The sequence below is a fragment of the Zea mays genome, chromosome 9 (genome assembly GCF_902167145.1).
Source record: "Zea mays cultivar B73 chromosome 9, Zm-B73-REFERENCE-NAM-5.0, whole genome shotgun sequence".
NCBI classification, from domain to species: domain Eukaryota; kingdom Viridiplantae; phylum Streptophyta; class Magnoliopsida; order Poales; family Poaceae; genus Zea; species Zea mays.
Window position 1 is genome coordinate 130,610,924 of NC_050104.1, and position 21,191 is coordinate 130,632,114.

General features: G+C 43.2%; 1 protein-coding gene and 1 pseudogene across 2 annotated transcripts; both read left to right on the top strand.

The window, feature by feature from the left end:
• Window positions 1-844: 844 nt before the first annotated feature.
• Window positions 845-4,519, top strand: LOC103640284 (replication protein A 70 kDa DNA-binding subunit B-like; annotated as a pseudogene).
• A 15,122-nt stretch (window positions 4,520-19,641) lies between these two features.
• LOC103639077 (putative AP2/EREBP transcription factor superfamily protein) lies at window positions 19,642-21,191 on the top strand. 2 transcript variants are annotated; one of them, XM_035962662.1, is made up of 3 exons: window positions 19,642-20,125; window positions 20,322-20,844; window positions 20,875-21,191. In XM_035962662.1, exons 1-3 carry the CDS (start codon window positions 19,686-19,688, stop codon window positions 21,094-21,096), a joined length of 1,185 nt encoding a protein of 394 aa, XP_035818555.1. In that variant the 5' UTR covers window positions 19,642-19,685; the 3' UTR covers window positions 21,097-21,191. The 2 variants fall into 2 exon arrangements, with proteins under 2 accessions (XP_035818555.1, XP_008660092.1); XM_008661870.2 differs by having other exon boundaries at window positions 20,322-21,191.

Genomic DNA, 21,191 nt, shown 5'->3' on the forward strand with positions numbered 1-21,191 from the left:
CTAAAAAAAGGGAGTTCCAATTATGTTGCTTCAAAATCTAAATCAATCTGAAGGATTATGTAATGGTACAAGGATCATTATAACCGCTCTAGGAGACATGATTTTAGAGGCTCGGATAATAACTGGAACACATATTGGAAAAATTGTTCTCATTCCGAGGATATGTCTACCACTGAAAACAATCAGAGTTCCTTTTGTGCTAGAAAGAAGACAATATCCTATAAAAATTTGTTATGCTATGACAATCAACAAAAGTCAAGGTCAAACACTATCACAAGTAGGTATTTACCTCAAAAAACCTGTATTCACCCATGGGCAGCTTTATGTTGCTATATCTCGAGTGACTTCCAAAGAAGGTTTGAAAATATTGATTGAAGATGACGATGGAAGGTCAAGCAAAGAGACAAAGAATATAGTTTACAAAGAAATATTCAGTCGCATTGCCACTAATGCTACTGTCACGTCCTCATAGCCCTCAACAATACTCATTATTTGTACATTTTGTACTATTATATATATATATTACAATTACATATTACGGTAAGATTTTGCATGCCACACTATATTATACTTGGTCTATTTCACTTTACATACACATCTCTCCTATTCTACTACACAGAATATATTAAAATAATACATTTGCTTTCGCAAAACTTTGGTCATTGTCTGATCAATGGTTATTAACAACTAATTTACTTCAAACGCATACAATTGCTAATTTAGTAACATTACATCAAATTATATATCAACGCCCTTCACATTCATAAGTTATTAAACTCAGGTTAACTCTATATCACTTTTTCATTTTCTAAGACTGACATTTTATCTTATTAAATACAGGACAATGGAGTATACACTGCTACCTGACTTAGAACCGCACAAGAAACATGCAACAATTCAAGTGTGTGACCAAAAAATGGCTTTTCTGAGGTGCTAACGATAACGCTCCACTGCAGCATATTGATATGGTACTATCTGATCAAGAGGTATCAAGTCACAACCTTTAATCTTCATATATACTTTTTTTGCCAGTAACTATGTGTGTGTGTGTCTCGCCTAACAAATTTCATGCTGTGACAGGGCAATGCTATCTATGCTGAAATCCCAGCAAACTTAGTTGAACGGAAAGCACCAGACATTGAAGAGGGAGGAGTTTATATTATCAGCAGATTCAGAGTTTGTGCAGCAAAAAATGCGTTCAAAGCAGTTGATGGTGACAAGATGATCCAATTCATGTTCCACACCATCGTAAAACGTGTCATGAACCCTACAACTGTGTTTCCAACGTATGTCTACCGACTAACACCGTTTGATCAAATTGAATCTAATATTCAGACCAAACCAAACTTTCTAGGTATTACTATACAACAACTTACATTATATTATCTATTACTCATAGCTTGTGTTCACTTATCTAATATATTCTAACTTCAAAATTGGTGTCAGATGTTCTTGGTGTCATAGTCGAGGTTCATGAACTGACACCCATACATATCTAGAGCCAATTGACCACAGTACTGACGAGGAGCATTATTATAGAAGATCTCAGGTATTGCAACCCGCTTTTTAACGATATCGTATTTTATATAATAGAAAAAAACATGTACCTTAACATCTAACAAACTAATAAAAACAGCAACATACCTTTGAAGATCACTTTATGGGCAGACCAAGCAACATCATTCAGCCTTCATGATGTGTACGACCCAAACACAAAAAACTAATTATCGTGCTTTTTGTTGGATGCTTGCCGAAATTTTACAAAGGTATGCTTCATTTATCTACATGTACAAAACAAATTTAACACTATACTAAATGATTTAAATTGTACTACCTTCTACATGTTTTAACAATTTTCTCCTTTACAAATACTAGGTGTTTACTTAAGTGGTGGCTCTGCCTGTAGATGGTACTTCAATCCTAAAATTCCAGAAGCAGAACCTTATCATACCAGGTACAAAAAATGTGTGCAAATATTAAATCAAATACTCTCCTCTCATAAAACTAACATATACAGTAATATGGTATCCCGTATCTTTTGCAGTCATCAGACAAGGACAATTGCATTACAACTTTCTCATGCTTTAAATCATCCTCCAACAATTGAACATAAACAAGCAATTGAATCAAAGAGTCTTTATGAACTTACTAGAATTAATCCATATGATTTCCCGGTAAGTTTTCACACACTTTATTCCCTTATGGTATTTAATTTTCATTAACTCAAACATCTATCCAAAACATAGGAGACAGGATATGAATGTACTGTCACAATAACAGAAATACCGGGCGAAAACAAATGGTGGTACCCGGCTTGCACAAAATGCTTTAAAACGTCAACTCCACAAAATACAGTTTATCATTGCAATGACTGTAACTGGGACAAATACACATTCAGGTAAGTTTTTAAACTAAGTATTTTACTTTCCATCATTATAACTGAAACTCCTTATTACCAACAAATAGTTAAATCTATATATGCTCCATACAATTTTTATTGTACTAATTACTCACAAAATACCTTTTGTACATCAGATACAAGCTGAAATTCCTAGCATCTGACGGGACAGAAACCACAGAAATGTTTTGTTTCAATAACGTAGGAAAACAAATAGTCGGTAAATCATGTGAGATCGTTTTAAGAGGTGTTAGTGAGCATTCACCTATCCCACCTGACCTAGCACAAATCATATCCCTAAAATTTACATTTAGAGTCACAGTTGATGATCAATCCTTTTTCCAACAAAACAACCATCCAAACGTGCTGCGAATCAACTCCATTATTACTGCACATGGAAGACAACAGTCTTTACCACTGCAAGCTCGAAATCTTCAGCAACAAGGACCATCAACACCTCCGAACACATAAAGACTGAACTTGTTTGAAGATTCTCCATCTATAGCTCTGGAAAAATTAACCACGACGACTCCAACAGCTGTAAGATATCTTTGCAATCAAAAAATAATACAATATATACATATGACAATATTACTTCCAATTGAATAATGTGTCAATCAATTTTTGCAGGTTGTGAAGAAGCTTATATATCAAACAAATGACGGCACAACAAAACCGTACTAACTCTCTTTTATTGAATATATATTTTCATCCATGTTAAAATGTATCATAGTCACACATTATGCTAACAACTATTTATATCACACCTGTTCCATATTCACAGACCAACCAGTATTGATATTACTGATGCAGAAAACGACGATATCGACAAGGGAAACATAAAGGTACAATCTTCTTTGTTTCACCGATCTACCGTATCAAATTCTTTTTCTTAAATTGAACTCATTCCATCCTTCACCTGCTCGATTATTCTATATGAACATTTCATACAACAAATAATATTGTCATAGTTAAATGTAAATAAAAAATATAACACCATAGTATCTTTTATAGATTATAATAAAATCCATTCCTGTACTTACAGTACCCCGTACTAGGACCTATAGCTGCTACTCCAGGTCATCTTGAATGCATAATAAACATTCTATTCCAACTTAGTAACTTAATGAAACATCATAATTTCCTTTCTTCCTACACATTTTTCCTTTTTTCTACTCAATTTGAACTAAACCCAGTCTAGACATAATGAAACGCATAGAAAAAAAGGTAATACTCCATAGAAAAATGAAATCGAAATTAGCATTTCAGCAGAACACCATTCTTCATTTTTTTTAAAAAATCACACAACACAATAATATATCATCATCTACAATCTTTTCCGTTTAGTTAATCTACCACAATACTTTCATGTAATTAAACTAGAGTACTATGATCGTTCACACAACCACTTACTCTATATATACACAGTACTTATAGCAAAAAAAGGGCACAGTCTACTGCTCCAAAATCACTCCATTCTACGCACTATCATTTACTCCATATGCATAATTCATATATGATAGATAATATTGGTAAGAAGAGATTGAAGAAAATTACAACAACATGCTGTTCAATAGCAGATTATTACATAAATTATTCTTATCATGAATGATATCATTCCTTGATATTAAATCTAAACTATCTTCTCTTCGTATTCAAACACTGTATTAACTCATTTATAAATAATGTTTACATATACAGCATGATGCAATACTTGATGACAAAGGAAAAGGTCCAGAAAAACAATTGAATCTCCACCCAAAAGGTTATACTCTACTACACAATATCCTACATGTATTATTTTCTATCTATTATAAAAAGCAATGTTCCATTTTTTATTTGATAATTGTTGCGACTTCAAAAGTGAATTATCCAAAACTATATTTCTTTCACATAGATTTTTTCCCATATTTAACTTATCCAAAATTTAATACCACACATACATGCAAATAGAAAACAGAAATTATTTGTGATAACCATTCATGCTGAACACTTCCATCCTTTTCTCTTCTGCTTCCATAAACTAAGACATTAAAATTATTTGTTTCCCAATTATACAGGTTCAAACATGGACCTCTGCATATCAAAAAAAGGTCGGACACAAGATCATCCAACAACTGAAGATTTTATCAGATTATCAACAGCTTTTTAGGTTGTAGAACGCCCTCTATATAATTATATATAACTGCTCAACTCTTCTGAAGACATTTCATGTAAATATAACAAGGTAGCTTGAAATGTTGCAACAAACATATTACCTTCTGTCATTGCTCACTTAACTCTATTTTACTTTATATAAATCTGCTATGCTCTAAACTATCTTTTGCTCAGTATCATTAAAAATCGCTCGCTTTATTAGTACAGAAATATTGTGACGGAACCTCCCAAGTCATTAGGCCCACCTACAGTTGTCCTTGTCCAACGGACCTTAGACAACCCTGCAGGTATTCCTGAATCACTTGACAAGTTCAGTATCTGCTTTCCTTACTTTTCCCAAGAGCGTTTTACCCGTCACGCAGACATTACAAATCATCGGAGATACGGAAATGCGGAAGCGGTTACATAAACTTACCTTTATTTAAAAGTAAGATAGAGTTATCATATTAAGACCAGGATATAACGTACGAGTGCAGAGTAATATTATTACAAGCCAAGGGAGGCAAAACCCCTCCTGAGAAGTATCGAACAAAAAGTTTTTATGGAGGATCCTTTCCTCCCGCAACTTCACTCCTGGTGCTCTTCCTTTGGTACCACCTTAAAACAGAAGCAACAAAAGTTTGTCGCTTCTTCACCTAAAAACAATAGGGAATAAAACCCTGAGTATGGAATTACTCAGCAAGGCTTACCCGACTAAGGAAAAGACTCTCAAGGGTATGCTGGTTATAAGGGAGTCAAGATAAGGTTTCTCAATAATCAAAGACTCTGTTTGCAGAAATGCTTACTAAAAGTGGATCCTTAAAAATCCAGTTTTATTGTCAAGTTAAGTAGGATTACCTGTAACTAGAGTTCTTTTTACCCTAGTTCAATCACTTGACCTATACTAGTCAATTTCTTAAGAATCCTTCATCTTTACTGGAGTTCTACATATAGGTCAGTGACCAAGTCTTCATAAACGTGAAGGTACGGCGATCCGAATCGATTATACTCAGCTGAGGATCTCCAATCACATGACATATGTAGCACTTAACCCTTGCATATGTTAACTCGCCACAGGGGTTCTTAAGACCAGATCAGGTTCACGCCAACCGAGAGCACAGATACACCACCGTCCAGTCTCTTGCCACGGAGGGTACACACTACTCTCGCCATCTCTCCACTCCCATTGCGTGGTATCTTATTCTGGCCTTAGTCTGCCCAAGGCAAAGCTTACCCATGACGAGGCATGTGACCAGTTAAAGGGTCCTCGGTCATCAAGCCTACATCGACACGGTCCTTAATTGACTCAGACGGAGACACTACACCGAGACTCTCTCTTCTCGGGCAAGTCACTCGCCCGATCTCAACTTAATCATTTCAACCCAAAGTTTGGTACCTGATAGAGGTACATCTTTTTCGATGTTGTACCCATCATGGCCATGATGGATCCACCATCAAGTTTTATTTTCCAAAAACATCCCTCCCATTTTGCCACATCATCTTTTGTAAAAACAAAACCTTTTTCATTGCTAGAGCAAGACTAAGCATAGTAAAAACCTTTTATAAAACAGGGATTCAAAGGAAGGTAATCAAATTCAAGGAAGGTAATGCAGAAATTGTTTTAGCATTCAACTCCTATCACCTAATGCAACAAGCAAGTGAGAAAGCTTTTAAAAGAATCAAGGAGGTGGCAAATGCACCAGGGCTTGCCTTGGTTTACAGGTGATTCAGGCTCAGTTCCACAGATGTCAAAATAAAAATAGCTGCCTGCCTGATGTTCCTGAGGTGGTGGTGGTGAAGTCTTCTCTCCTTCTACTTCAACTTCTTCTTCGTTTTCTAAAGATAATCATACATAATAATGAATGCCCATGTAATACTCATGAGAGTGTAAAGATAATAAGAGTTTATTATCTAAAGTTTTGAATACAATTTTCCTTCACGGTTCTCCGAGAAACTAGGGTTTTCGGAGTTAGTGAAGGAATTCAAAGGGCAGGGGGTAGGGTTTTGGGCTCTAAGTATCAAACAAGGTCCAAATTAGGCCTGGGCATTCGGGTTACCCGATAAATTCGGGGCGGGTAATTCGGGTTTTCTAAAATTCGGGTTTTAAGAACTGTTACCCGAAGTATGCCCGAAATAAGCGGGTACCCGAAACTTTGGTGCCCGAAAATTCGGGTACGGGTTCGGGTTTCCCCGAAATAACCGAATTGCAGAAAAACGCATGCAACAATATTTCAGATAACCAATGTCGCATGGTAGATAGCAGTAAAAAAAGAAAAAAAAAGGTACACGTGTATGTGCATAACAGCATGCAATAGTAAACTTTGGATGGCGGCTGCTTCTTCTGCTTGCTCCGCATGTTCACACCAGCCACCAGGCATGGGCGCTGATGGCTGCTGCCTCCTGGTTCCTGCGCTGAGGAGCTTCGAGCTTGCTGGCGAGTTGGGGTCGGTCGCTACCGCTACGGCCTCAGGCGGCGGCCGGTGGCTACTCGGCTGGGCAGCTGCCAGCTGCCCCCTGCGCTGCACGGCGTGGGTTGGACTTGGGATCATGGCTACGCGGGTGGGGGCATGGGGCGGCGGCAGTCCGTGTGGGTGAGCTAGGTGGCGGCGCGGTTCGTGAGGGTGAGGGCTGACCAGCTGACCTAGTGACTGTGAGGGTGTCCCGTGTAAGGCCAGTCGGCCAGAGAGTCAGGGAGTGGTACACGGGCCTGCCGGCCAGGGAGTCAGGGAGTGGCCCACCTGAGTGCTTGACTGCGGCCCGCGGGGTGCCTTGGCCTGGCCTGAGTGGGTTAGGGCGTTACTGCGTTATACCGTTTGCCTATTGGGCTGGGCCAAATCTATGAGTGATTGCTGTAATTTTGGGTAAAATAGGGAAAATCGGGTACCAGGATGGGTAACCCGAATTACCCAAACTAAAAACGGGTTTTGTGACTTGCTATCCGAAATAGTGATCGGGTAATTCGGGTACGGGTAATTCGGGTCCGGGTTCGGGTAAATCGGATTTAGGTAATGGGTAACGGGTTTTTTGCTCAGTCCTAGTCCAAATCATACCAAATTCTACCCAAAGCTTCTAAATGATGTTTAGAGTTCATATAAAAAATCATGAAATTAATTTTATTAAATTTTATGGAAAATTAGGAATCTAGGAAAATTGGTTTGACATTTTTGGGATTTTTCTACAATTTTCTACAGATTTCCAAAGTTTCACTAAAAAGAAAAAGGGAAAAGCTTGAACAGTGCTGGGCCGGAAGCAGCCCAAGCCAGCCCACGCCCGAAGGAAGCTGCCCGCGCGCGCCCACGCGGCAAACTTGCAAAAAGGCCCTTGGCTTATTGAATAACTGAAAGCGGGATCACGGCACTATTTGACTGAGTCGCTGACAGATGCAGAAAAGCCCCTGGATTTCTATTCCTTTACCGTGTCAAGACCACGACAGTGAGCGGCACGGCAGAGCTCCGGCGAGCTCGCGTACCGGCCGATTCACGCAAGGACTGACGCCCTTCTTTGGCCTAAACCAAATTCGGGACCTAGTGAATGTTTCCCCTAAATCAATTTCATGAATGGCTACCCAAATGTCTCTGGCCACGATGACAGTGTGGATACTCCAAAGAACGATGCGTTCCCGGTGATTGGTGGTGGTCTAGTTCAATCGGGTGGGTCGACGAGCATCACGGGTTCATGAGAGCACTCAAACGAGAGAGCAGAGAGGATGAGCTAACCTGTATCGCGCTGGCCATGACGAGGTCGGTTCTGCGGTGTTCTTGAGTGTGTTTGGGGGAAATTCAAAATTGGAACTCACTAGTGATCGACTGGGGGCAATACTGGGTGGCTGGGTGCGCGATGATCTTACGGAGCTCACGGTGGCTTCAATTTATAGAGACTGACCGCAAGCACAACGAATTTGAGCGGCGGGTTGTGATCGGTATGAACTAGGTGAGTCACTGGTGGCCGCGCAACGTGGCCTTTACTGTGGCGGCTCCTCCGGTGATCACCGGATATGCATAGCACGGTTAGCCACGACATGGTAAAGCGTTTGGACACGCGGCGGACGACAGTAACGGCTCAACGGTGGTGAGAATCTATCCGAGTAATCAGTGAGCAAGGGGGGGTACGGCAGCTAGCCGGAATAGTTTACTGGCCGGGCTTATCCACGGCGGCGTGACTCCGAGCGTCATTTGATCAACCCGAGCACGAATCGAGACGGCGATGGCACGAATCGCAGCCGAGAACGTCGACGGCGAGCTGAGCTGGTGACCTGATCTATTTCAGAGCATTGTACCATGGCGAATTCCTTTCAGTGCACCTGACAGTCAAAGTTTGAGCTCAAATCTCTCTCAAATTTCTATGGTAACCAGTGGATCGGCCAATAACAAAGTTGTTGTCTGATGATCCAACAACAATCTTACTATAGCAACCATGGCCAAATTCTCATTAGATCAAGGTTGATTTCTAGTTCAAAGTTGACTCAGTATCACTGTTAGTCTGAATTTCAGACTGCAAACAGCCTGATAGCCCGACTTTAAGCTGAATTATCTCCAAATTCTTCATAACAACAATGTTTAACCCCTTAAACAAAGTTGTTCACCTTAGATCTACAAAATTGATGTGGTGACCTAGGGCAAAAACCTTAGAATTTGAAAGTTACAAGGCTCCAAAGTTGAGCCCATATCACTGAATTTCAGACTTAGGGTGAAATCTCAAATAAGGTCTTTTTGCAAATAAGTCCAAAATTCAGGGTTTAGCTTGTAAATCTTCATGATTGTGAACCATATGACTTTATATGCTTTAACATCATAGTTTTTACACTTTAGTCCAAATGTGTCCTAATTTTGCACTTAGCCCCCTAGGGTTTAAGTTTAGGGTTTTCTAGGGTTCCAATTAGGGTTCTTGGTATTTCAGGGGTGTGAATGTACTGTAGGTCCATTGTTAGTAACATTTTATGACTATTTCACTTAAGCTTTAGGGTTTTCTCTATTTGGGTTTTGTTTTACACTTCTAATCCTCATTTAGGGTTAAGTACCCTACTCCAGGGTTTTATTTGCAAAACACCATATCAATACAACTTGTTTGAATTTTTTGTCTAGTGAATGCATTGTAGGTGTATCAAACATATGAAATGCTAATGCTGATGATGATATGCTCAAGTTTTAGTGATAGTAACACCAGGGGTGTTACATCCTTCCCCTCATAAAAGAATCTCGTCCCGAGATTAAAAGTCCTAGGGTAAGTAGTGGAAAAGGAAATGCTTCACATTTTTATTTCCTGATTTTTGGTACAAGGCAGGGGTGGTTTGGGGTTCACTCCTTTATTACAACAATTATATTACAATTTACATGAGGCTAGAAAGCCTAGGAAATTCTTCTCTAAAAAGTCATGAGTCTCCCATGTAGCCTCATCTTCAGAATGTTGGTTCCACTGTATCTTGTAAAACTTGAGAGTTTTTCTTCGGGTAACCTTGTCCTTTTGATCCAAGACTCGAATAGGGTGTTCTGAATATGTCAAGTCTGGCCCTAGGACAACATCTGTTACTTCGATGGTTCGATCTGGAACCCGAAGACACTTCTTCAACTGAGACATGTGGAACACATTATGTGCAGCAGACAAGGTTTTGGGTAGTTAAAGTCGGTATGCCACTGGTCTACATTGTTCAAGAATAAGGAAAGGACCAATGTACCGAGGTGCAAGCTTCCCTTTAACCCCGAAACGTGATACGCCCTTCATTGGTGAAACTTTCAGGTAGACATAATCTCCCATGAGAAAGTACAAGGGTTGTCGTCGCTTGTCTGCATAACTTTTCTGATGAGCTTGAGCTTTCTTCAATTTATGAATTATTCTCTGAACCTTTTCTTCGGTCTCTTTCACTATATCAGGCCTGAAGAAGTACCTTTCACCTAGTTCAGACCAATTTAGCAGAGTGTGACATCATCGTCCATATAAAGCTTCGAAGGGTGCCATCTTAATGCTTTCTTGATAGCTGTTATTATATGAGAACTCCGCTAATGGTAAACAATCATCCCATTTCTGTGGGAATTCCAGAACACATGCTCGTAGCATATCTTCAAGTATCTGATTGACCCTCTCAGTCTGTCCACTGGTCTGAGGATGATAGGCCAAACTGTGAAGCAATTTGGTACCCAGGGATTTATGAAGTTCTTCCCAGAATTTGGATACGAATTGAGGTCCACATCCGACACTATAGTCTTCGAAACACCATGCAAACTGAGAATACGAGCAATATACAGTTCCGCATATGCGATGACTGGATATTTTACTTTGACTAGAAGAAAATGGGCAACCTTGGTAAGTCGATCAATGATAACCCAAATGGAGTCAAAGCCTTTTGTCGTTCTGGGTAATCCCACATTGAAGTACATACTAATATCTTCCCATTTCCATGTTGGTGTTGGTAAAGATTGTAATGGACCAGCAGCTTTCATGTGTATGGCCTTGATACGTTTACAAGTGTCACATCTAGCCACATAGCGTGCAATTTCAATCTTCATCTTCGTCCACCAATAATGTTGTTTCAGATCTTGATACATCTTAGTGCTTCTGGGATGAATAGAATAACGACTAAGATGTGCTTCATCTAAGATTTGCTGGCGGACCTCTTCATTTTTAGGCACCATTATGCGGTTGTTAAACCATACAACACCTTGATCATCTTTTCGGAAGCAGTTGGCTTTTCTAGCCTCTATCTTTTCATGGATATGTTTCATACCCTCATCATTCTTTTGTGTGTCAATTATCCTTTGCAAGATGACTGACTCCAGCTTCAAGTGATTTGAAGTTCCATGCTGAATCATTCCCAGGTTCAGATTCTCCATCTCCTGGCATAATGTAATGTCAGAAGTCCTCATTGTTAGACAATGGCAGGAAGCCTTGCGACTAAGTGCATCTGCCACTACATTAGCTTTGCCTGGGTGATAATGGATCTCCAGTTCATAATCCTTGATCAACTCGAGCCATCTCCTTTGTCTCATATTGAGCTCGAATTGGGTAAAGATGTACTTCAAACTTTTGTGGTCTATATAAATGTGACAGACATTCCCCAGTAGATAATGACGCCATATCTTCAGGGCATGAACCACTGCAGGTAGCTCCAGATCATGAGTTGGATAATGTTCCTCATGCCGGCGCAACTGTCTTGAAGCATAAGCTATTACTCGGCCTTCTTGCATTAACACACAGCCGAGACCATTGCCTGATGCGTCACAATACACATCAAAAGGCTTTTCAATATCTGGTTGAGCCAATACCGGAGCAGTGGTTAATAATACCTTCAATTTTTCAAAGGCTTCATTACATTCCGAAGACCAATTGAATTTAATATCATTCTTCAATAAACTCGTGATTGGTTTCACAAGTTTGGAAATATCTGGTATAAATCAACGGTAATAGCCAGCTAGTCCAAGGAAACTTCAGACTTGATGAACAGTGGTTGGGGGTTTCCACTCCAAAATATCCTTGACTTTGCTGGGATCTACCGCAATCCCCTTGGCAGATAACACATGTCCCAGAAATTGGATTTCTTCCAGCCAGAATGCGCACTTACTGAACTTAGCATACAATTGGTGTTCCCTTAAGCGCGTCAATACAGTCCGCAAGTGTTGAGCATGCTCCTCTTCATTCTTGGAGTATATTAAGATATCATCTATGAAGACCACCACGAATTTGTCCAACTCGGGCATAAATACCGAGTTCATCATATAAGTGAAGTGGGCTGGAGCATTTGTCAGTCCGAATGACATTACCAAGTATTCAAATAAACCATACCGCGTAGTGAATGCGGTCTTTGGTATATCCTCGGGCCTGATATGGATCTGATGATAGCCCGACCTGAGATCAATTTTGGAGAATACCCTCGCTCTAGTCAGTTGATCAAACAAAATATCAATCCGAGGAAGAGGATACTTATTCTTGATAGTGACCTCATTAAGGGGTCGATAATCCACGCACATCTGCAATGTTTGGTCCTTCTTCTTGACGAAGATGGCTGGACAACCCCATGGTGACGAGCTTGGCTGGATGAACCCCTTCTCAAGTAGATCTTGCAATTGGGTCTTGAGTTCTGCCAGCTCATTTGGAGGCATTCAGTACGATCTTCTAGAAATGGGAGTTGTACCGGGCTTCAACTCAATTACAAACTCTACATCTCTTTCAGGTGGCAATCCAAGCAAATCTTCTGGAAAGACATCTGGGAACTCACATACTACCGAAATATCTTTGATCTCCGGTATAATGGCTTCATTAATTCTACCAATTGGTTTAGCTAGAATAGCTATGGGAATAGACAAAAGAATCTCTTCTTAGCCATAACTCAACCTGATAGTTCTTAGATCAGTGTTGAGGATTGCTTTATGCTGGGCCAACCAATTCATGCCCAGAATCACATCTATGTCTTGGCCTTTCAAAACAATCATACTAGTAGGAAAGTCCCGTCCAGCCAATGTTATGGGCACTTGGTAAGCCACTTCTTTGGTAAATATTTGTCCCCCAAGCGAATGTATTTTAAACCCTTCCCTTGATTCAGTATATGGAATGCAGTGTTTCTCCACAAACGTTTTGCTTATGAAAGTATGTGAAGCACTAGAATCAAAGAGAATAAGTGCAGGGTGGTTGGCTACGAGGAACGTACCCATCATCACCGGTTCACCTTCCGGGGTTGTGGCCACTTGAGTGTAATAAACCCGTCCAGTTTTCCTTGTATTCTTGCCTGCGGTACTGGTTGCCGCATTTCCCTTGGAACCTCCGGAACTATGTTGATTATTTGCTTGATTCTGCCTCAGGTAGGGACAGTCCTTAATGAAATGCTCGGACTTTCCACAGTTGAAGCAGCCGGTGGATGAGCTTGGAAGAGCAGGGAAACGAGTGTCAGGGGCACCCGACTGATTTGTAGTAGTGGGGGCAGTGGTTGGACGGATAAACACTGGTTGCTTGAATGGGAAGGAGGGTGGGCGCGACGAAGAATGATTCTGATTGAAAGGTCGGATAACCAACCTTTGCCTTTTCTTGGGGCCCTGATTGGGCCTGTTGCCTCCATTCCCCTTGGATTTTCCGGAACTTGCATATTTTGCCTCGACTGCCAGCGCTGTGCTGACAGCCCTTCCATAAGTAAGGTCGATGCAAGTGGCCATCTTTCTTTGCATCCGATCATTCAAGCATCTCATGAAACAATTCCTTTTCTTCACATCTGTGTTGACTTGGTCGATTGCATACTGAGATAAGTGATTAAATTTATTGAGATACTGGGTGACAGTATCTCCGCCTTGCTTCAATTTCATGAACTCCTCTTGCTTCATGTGAAGAACTCCCTCAGGTATATAATGCTCTCTAAAGGCCAACTTGAATTCATCACATGTGATCCGATGACCGGTCGGCTAAACGGCCACAAAATTTCCCCACCACGTACTGGCAGGGCCTCGCAGTTGTTGGGCTGCAAACAGGGGCTTTTGAGTTTCTGAACACCGAAGAAGCCCGAATTTTTGTTCAATGACGCGGATCCATTCATCCGCCTCTAAAGGATCTTCTGCTTTGACGAACAATGGAGGGCGCGTCTCGGAGAAGTCTAGATAAGATGTCTCTCGGGGGCCTTGCGAATATGCCCGCCCGCCTTGTTGTTGGAGTTGTTGACCTGCATCTCCCGCAGGAAGCGGGTATTATCTATTGTAGCGTTTACCAAGGCAGTGATGGCCTCGGCAAGTGTTGGGGGTACTGGAGGTGGATTCGGGGTCGCTTCCCTCCCACGGGAGGTACCAGCCCCATCCTGAGCGCGAGTCCTGGAAGGCATCTGAGGCAAAGAACATTTGGAGCAATATGATATGCCATACACACCATCCATTTCACATTACTTAAAAAGGTAATGTTACAGACTCGTACTTTACAATAGGATTACACCCCCTATTACACAATAGTACTACTTCTATACTATAATATTCCTACTTTTTGTCACTCTGGGTAGCCTCACTGTCAGGCGTAGGAGACCATTCGTCGACCAGCTTCATAGAGGGAGAGGGCCTAAAAAGGTCCAACTCACCGCCAAGTGCTTCTCCCGCTACTCGAGAAGGTCCGGCTTCCGTCCTGATAGGATCCGCAGGGACGTTCAGGTGCAGTTGCGAGTACAGTACATGAACTTCTTCATGTAGTGTGTTGCAATAAACCTGCAAGCTATCCATGGTTGAGCTAAGCTCTTCCACTCGGGCTCGAGCTCTAGCTTCCTTTGCCCAAGCTAGCGAACGAGAGTTCACAGCCCAGTCGAGCGCTAGATCCCAATCCGCTAGCTGGTCTTGCAGTTGGTGGATGTCTCTTCTTAATTCATTGATTCTTTCACCATCCGCGACCCATATTTCGTTCCTGTGTCGGAGTTTTGTTCAAAGCTAATTAACTTGAGCTTCTAAGTCCCTGATTGGATCGTTACTACCGCTACTGCTGTCGTCATGTCTCGGGGCAAGTTGGTGACGAGGTACACCGATTGGCCCAGTTGACTTGCGTGCAGTCTTTCTTGTGTGCGGCGGCATTTTTCTAAGGGGGGAAATCTTATTAGCATAGTTTTTAGCATGATGCATGTGTAATTACAGAATCAGCCTTAGTTGATTCAACCTTCTATACATTGCACTCCTCCTATCTGGTCTTTGCAATAAACTCTTCAGAGATACTAAGGTAAGAAGGAAAGAAATTGTCTAGATGAGTCTTAGAAAATTCTTTTTGAAGATGCCTCATAATATCTGCAGAGATGGGCTTCGCTCCGATACCAGCTGTGACGGAACCTCCCAAGTCATTAGGCCCACCTATAGTTGTCCTTGTCCAACGGACCTCAGACAACCCTGCAGGTGTTCCTGAATCACTTGACAAGTTCGGTATCTGCTTTCCTTACTTTTCCCAAGAGCGTTTTACCCGTCACGCAGACATTACAAATCATCGGAGATACGGAAATGCGGAAGCGGTTACATAAACTTACCTTTATTTAAAAGTAAGATAGAGTTATCATATTACAGACCAGGATATAATGTACGAGTGCAGAGTAATATTATTACAAGCCAAGGGAGGCAAAAACCCCTCCCGATAAGTATCGAACAAAAAGTTTTTATGGAGGATCCTTTCCTCCCCCAACTTCACTCCTGGTGCTCTTCCTTTGGTACCACCTTAGAACAGAAGCAACAAAAGTTTGTCGCTTCTTCACCTAAAAACAATAGGGAATAAAACCCTGAGTATGGAATTACTCAGCAAGGCTTACCCGACTATGGAAAAGACTCTCAAGGGCATGCTGGTTATAAGGGAGTCAAGGTAAGGTTTCTCAATAATCAAAGACTCTGTTTGCAGAAATGCTTACTAAAAGTGGATCCTTAAAAATCCAGTTTTATTGTCAAGTTAAGTAGGATTACCTGTAACTAGAGTTCTTTCTACCCTAGTTCAATCACTTGACCTATACTAGCCAATTTCTTAACAATCCTTCATCTTTACTGGAGTTCTACATATAGGGCAGTGACCAAGTCTTCATAACCGCGAAGGTACGGCGATCCGAATCGATTATACTCAGCTGAGGATCTCCAATCACACGACATATGTAGCACTTAACCCTTGCATATGTCAACTCGCCACCGGGGTTCTTAAGACCAGATCAGGTTCACGCCAACCGAGAGCACAGATACACCACCGTCCAGCCTCTTGCCACGGAGGGTACACACTACTCTCGCCATCTCTCCACTCCCATTGCATGGTATCTTATTCTTGCCTTAGTCTGCCCGAGGCAAAGCTTACCCATGACGAGGCATGTGACCAGTTAAAGGGTCCTCGGTCATCAAGCCTACATCGACACGGTCCTTAATCGACTCAGACGGAGACACTACACCGAGACTCTCTCTTCTCGTGCAAGTCACCCACCGGGTCTCAACTTAATCATTTCAACCCAAAGTTTGGTACCTGACAGAGGTACATCTTTTCCGATGTTGAACCCATCATGGCCATGATGGATCCACCATCAAGTTTTATTTTCCAAAAACATCCCTCCCATTTTGCCACATCATCTTTTGTAAAAACAAAACCTTTTTCATTGCTAGAGCAAGACTAAGCATAGTAAAAACTTTTTTTAAAACAGGGATTCAAAGGAAAGTAATCAAATTCAAGGAAGGTAATGCAGGAATTGTTTTAGCATTCAACTCCTATCACCTAATGCAACAAGCAAGTGAGAAAGCTTTTAAAAGAATTAAGGAGGTGGCAAATGCACCGGGGCTTGCCTTGGTTTACAGGTGATTCAGGCTCAGTTCCACAGATGTCAAAATAAAAACAGCTGTCTGCCTGATGTTCCTGAGGTGGTGGTGGTGAAGTCTTCTCTCCTTCTACTTCAACTTCTTCTTCGTTTTCTAAAGATAATCATACATAATAATGAATGCCCATGTAATGCTCATGAGAGTGCAAAGATAATAAGAGCTTATTATCTAAAGTTTTGAATACGATTTTCCTTCACGGTTCTCCGAGAAACTAGGGTTTCCGGAGTTAGTAAAGGAATTCAAAGGGCAGGGTAGGGTTTTGGGCTCTAAGTATCAAACAAGGTCCAAATCATACCAAATTCTACCCAAAGCTTCTAAATAATGTTTAGAGTTCATATAAAAAGTTTGGGGATTTTTGGAATTATTATTGATTTTCTAAAAATCCAGAACAATGTTTTAGCCTATTTTAAATACCCCAAAATTCCCTATTTGATATAAAAATCATGAAATTATTTTTATTAAATTCTATGGAAAATTAGGAATCTAGGAAAACTGGTTTGACATTTTTGGGATTTTCCTACTATTTTCTACAGATTTCCAAATTTTAGTGAAAAAGAAAAAGGGAAAAGCTTGAACATTGTTGGGCCGGAAGCAGCCCAAGCCAGCCCACGCCCGAAGGAAGCTGCCCCCGCGCGCGCCCGCGCGACAGACTTGCAGAAAGGCCCTTGGCTTATTGAATAACTGAAAGCGGGGTCACGACACTATTTGACTGAGTCGCTGACAGATGCAGAAAAGCCCCTGGATTTCTATTCCTTTGCCGTGTCAAGACCACGACGGTGAGCGGCACGGCAAAGCTCCGGCGAGCTCGCGTAACAGCCGATTCACCCAAGGACTGGTGCCCTTCTTTGGCCTAAACCAAATTCGGGACCTAGTGAATGTTTCCCCTAAATCAATTTCATGAATGGCTACCCAAATGTCTCTGGCCACGATGACAGTGCGGATACTCCAAAGAACGATGCGTTCCCGGTGATTGGTGGCGGTCTAGTTCAATCGGGTGGGTCGACAAGCATCACGGGTTCATGAGAGCACTCAAACGAGAGAGCAGAGAGGATGAGCTGACCTGTATCGCGCTGGCCACGACGAGGTCGGTTCTGCGGTGTTCTTGAGTGTGTTTGGGGGAAATTCAAAATTGGAACTCACTGGTGATCGACTGGGGGCAATACTGGGTGGCTGGGTGCGCGATGATCTTACGGAGCTCACGGTGGCTTCAATTTATAGAGATTGGCCGCGAGCACAACGAATTTGAGCGGCGGGTTGTGATCGGTATGAACTGGGTGAGTCACTGGTGGCCGCGCAACGTGGCCTTTACCGTGGCGGCTCCTCCGGCGATCACCGAATATGCATAGCACGGTTAGCCACGACATGGTAAAGCGTTTGGACACGCGACGGACGACAGTAACGGCTCAACGGCGGTGAGAATCTATCCGAGTAATCGGTGAGCAAGGGGGGGAGTACGGCGGCTAGCCGGAATAGTTTACTGGACGGGCCTTATCCACGGCGGCGTGACTCCGAGCGTCATTTGATCAACCCGAGCACGAATCGAGACGACAATGGCACGAATCGCGGTGGAGATCGTCGACAGCGAGCTGAACTGGTGACCTGATCTATTTCAGAGCACTGTACCATGGCGAATTCCTTTCAGTGCACCTCACAGTCAAAGTTTGAGCCCAAATCTCTCTCAAATTTCTGTGGCAACCACTGGATCGGCCAGTAATAAAGTTGTTGTCTGATGATCCAACAACAATCTTACTATAGCAACCATGGCCAAATTCTCATAAGATCAAGGTTGATTTCCAGTTCAAAGTTGACTCAGTATCACTGTTAGTCTGAATTTCAGACTGCAAACAGCCTGACAGCCCGACTTTGAGTTGAATTATCTCCAAATTCTTCATAACAACAATGTTTAACCCCTTAAACAAAGTTGTTCACCTTTGATAGATCTACAAAATTGATGTGGTGACCTAGGGCAAAAACCTTAGAATTTGAAAGTTACAAGGCTCCAAAGTTGAGCCCATATCACTGAATTTCAGACTTAGGGTGAGATCTCAAATAAGGTCTTTTTGCAAATAAGTCCAAAATTCAGGGTTTAGCTTGTAAATCTTCATGATTGTGAACCATATGACTTTATATGCTTTAACATCATAGTTTTTACACTTTAGTCCAAAAGTGTCCTAATTTTGCACTTATCCCCTAGGGTTTAAGTTTAGGGTTTTCCAGGGTTCCAATTAGGGTTCTTGGTATTTCAGGGGTGTGAATGTACTGTAGGTCCATTCTTAGTAACATTTTATGACTATTTCACTTAAGCTTTAGGGTTTTCTCTATTTGGGTTTTGTTTTACCCTTCTAATCCTCATTTAGGGTTAAGTACCCTACTCCAGGATTTTATTTGCAAAACACCATATCAATACAACTTGTTTGAAATTTTTGCCTAGTGAATGCATTCTATGTGTATCAAACATATGAAATGCTAATGATGATGATGTTATGCTTAAGTTTTAGTGATATTAACACCAGGGGTGTTACAAATATTGCATATCATGTACCACGCGCGCAAAGCGCGCACTCGTTACTAGTGTCTCATCTTTATTTTTACTAACTATTAAGAGCCTATTGTAGACCGCCCCCGCCTCCCTATGTCCGCCCGCAAGCCCGCAAACCACGCCGCAAACCGCCGCAGACTGACCCCGACTCCCTACGCCCGCCCGCAATCCAGCCGCAATCCACCCCGCGAACGCGGCGACCGTCGCGTTCCGGCCGGCCGGCCGCCCGGCCGCCCGCCGCTATGGCACTATCCACTAACCAGACACAGCATCCAGACAAGCTTTTGTTGTCGCCCACTTCTCTCCCGCCTCCCCTCCACTCTTTTGCTTGTCGCGGGGTTAGAATCCCATGGTGCTATCGGCCGAGATCCGCTTTGGCCACCAGATCCCCTATCCCACTACGACACTGACTCCTACGAGGAGGAGGAAGAAGAGGAAGAGGAAGACGAGGAGGAGTTCGAGGGGGTGGAGGGCGGAGGAGATGGATGAGGCGACAGTTTCGTCTCCGCTGATGCTGCCGGCAACGAAGGCCAGGGGAGGAGTGTCCGTGGTCGAGATGGTGATGGGGGCGCTTCGGAGGTCGCTCATGCTGTGCAGCAGCAGCGCCAGCGCCGGCGTGCGCGAGCCGGAGCAGGAGGAGGAATGGGTGACTCCCCCGGGTGGTATGCAAATAGGGGGGCCAACAGATGTGCGGCACGCCTCACACGTCACCTTCGACCGCTTCATTGGCTTCCTCGACCTCCCCGCTGACCTCGAGCCCGACGTGCCTCGCCCCGTGCCGAGCGCAAGGTCAGTGTTCCAACACCTTTTACTCCCCAATTGTTTGATCTGTCTATGCGCATAGTTTCCTGCACGGGATCCGGCGGCGGCCCTGGGGCAAATGGGCGGCCGAGATCAGAGACCCCAGCAAGGGCGTTCGCGTCTGGCTCGGCACTTACAGCACCGCCGAGGAGGCGGCCAGGGCGTACGACGCCGAGGCTCGCAGGATACGCGGGAAGAAAGCCAAGGTCAATTTCCGGGACGAAGCGGCGGCAGCAGGTGCTCAGAAGCCAACCGCAACCGCAACTACTCCAACTGCTTGTGCCAGCGCAGCGAGGCTAGGTCCTCCACCGCCGAAGTTCCGTGCTGACGAGGTTTTCGGGAACATGAATGGTGGCAACAACGATCTGTTCATGATTATGTTCACGTTCAGTGACAGTAGTAGTAAGGTCGTTCGTGTGGAGCCAGGTGAGGGCGCCGCCGGTTTCCTCCCCGCAGTGGAAGTGTTGGACGACGAGCCTCTGTTGCCCGGCAGTAAGAGGTCTGCGGCTAACATGATGCTGCTCTCCGACCAGAGCAGCGACTCGTATGGCTCTTGTGACTTGGGGTGGGACTGGGACGATGACACCATGACCTCAGACTACGCCTCAGTCTTTGCTCCTGCTGCTCCCAGTAACGTTGTGCCAGCATGGTACACGCAAGGTGGACCGGTGTCGAAGAGAACGAGGAGCAGCTACGGCTATGGTGTGGCCATGCTCCAGCAGGGAGATGGCGCGCAGGCCATGCCGGGCGGCTTTGACCCTGAGACGAACTACCAGTACCAGCCGTTGCCTTATGTCGTCGAGAGCAGCCCGTCGGACGGCGTGTCGACGCACGACATGGATTGCCTTCAAATGATGCGGGCTGGTGATGTTCCACAGGATGGGGCGAGCAGTGGTGGTGGTGGTGGCGGTGATATCTGGAGCCTTGACGAGCTGCTCATGGCCGCTGTCGCTTACTGAGAAAAGCTATGTGCATCGCATGTACTAGACGGTTACTTGTTGTGCCATGAATGGAGTGTTTCTCAGCTTCGTTTTGCTTTTAAATTTTTTTATTA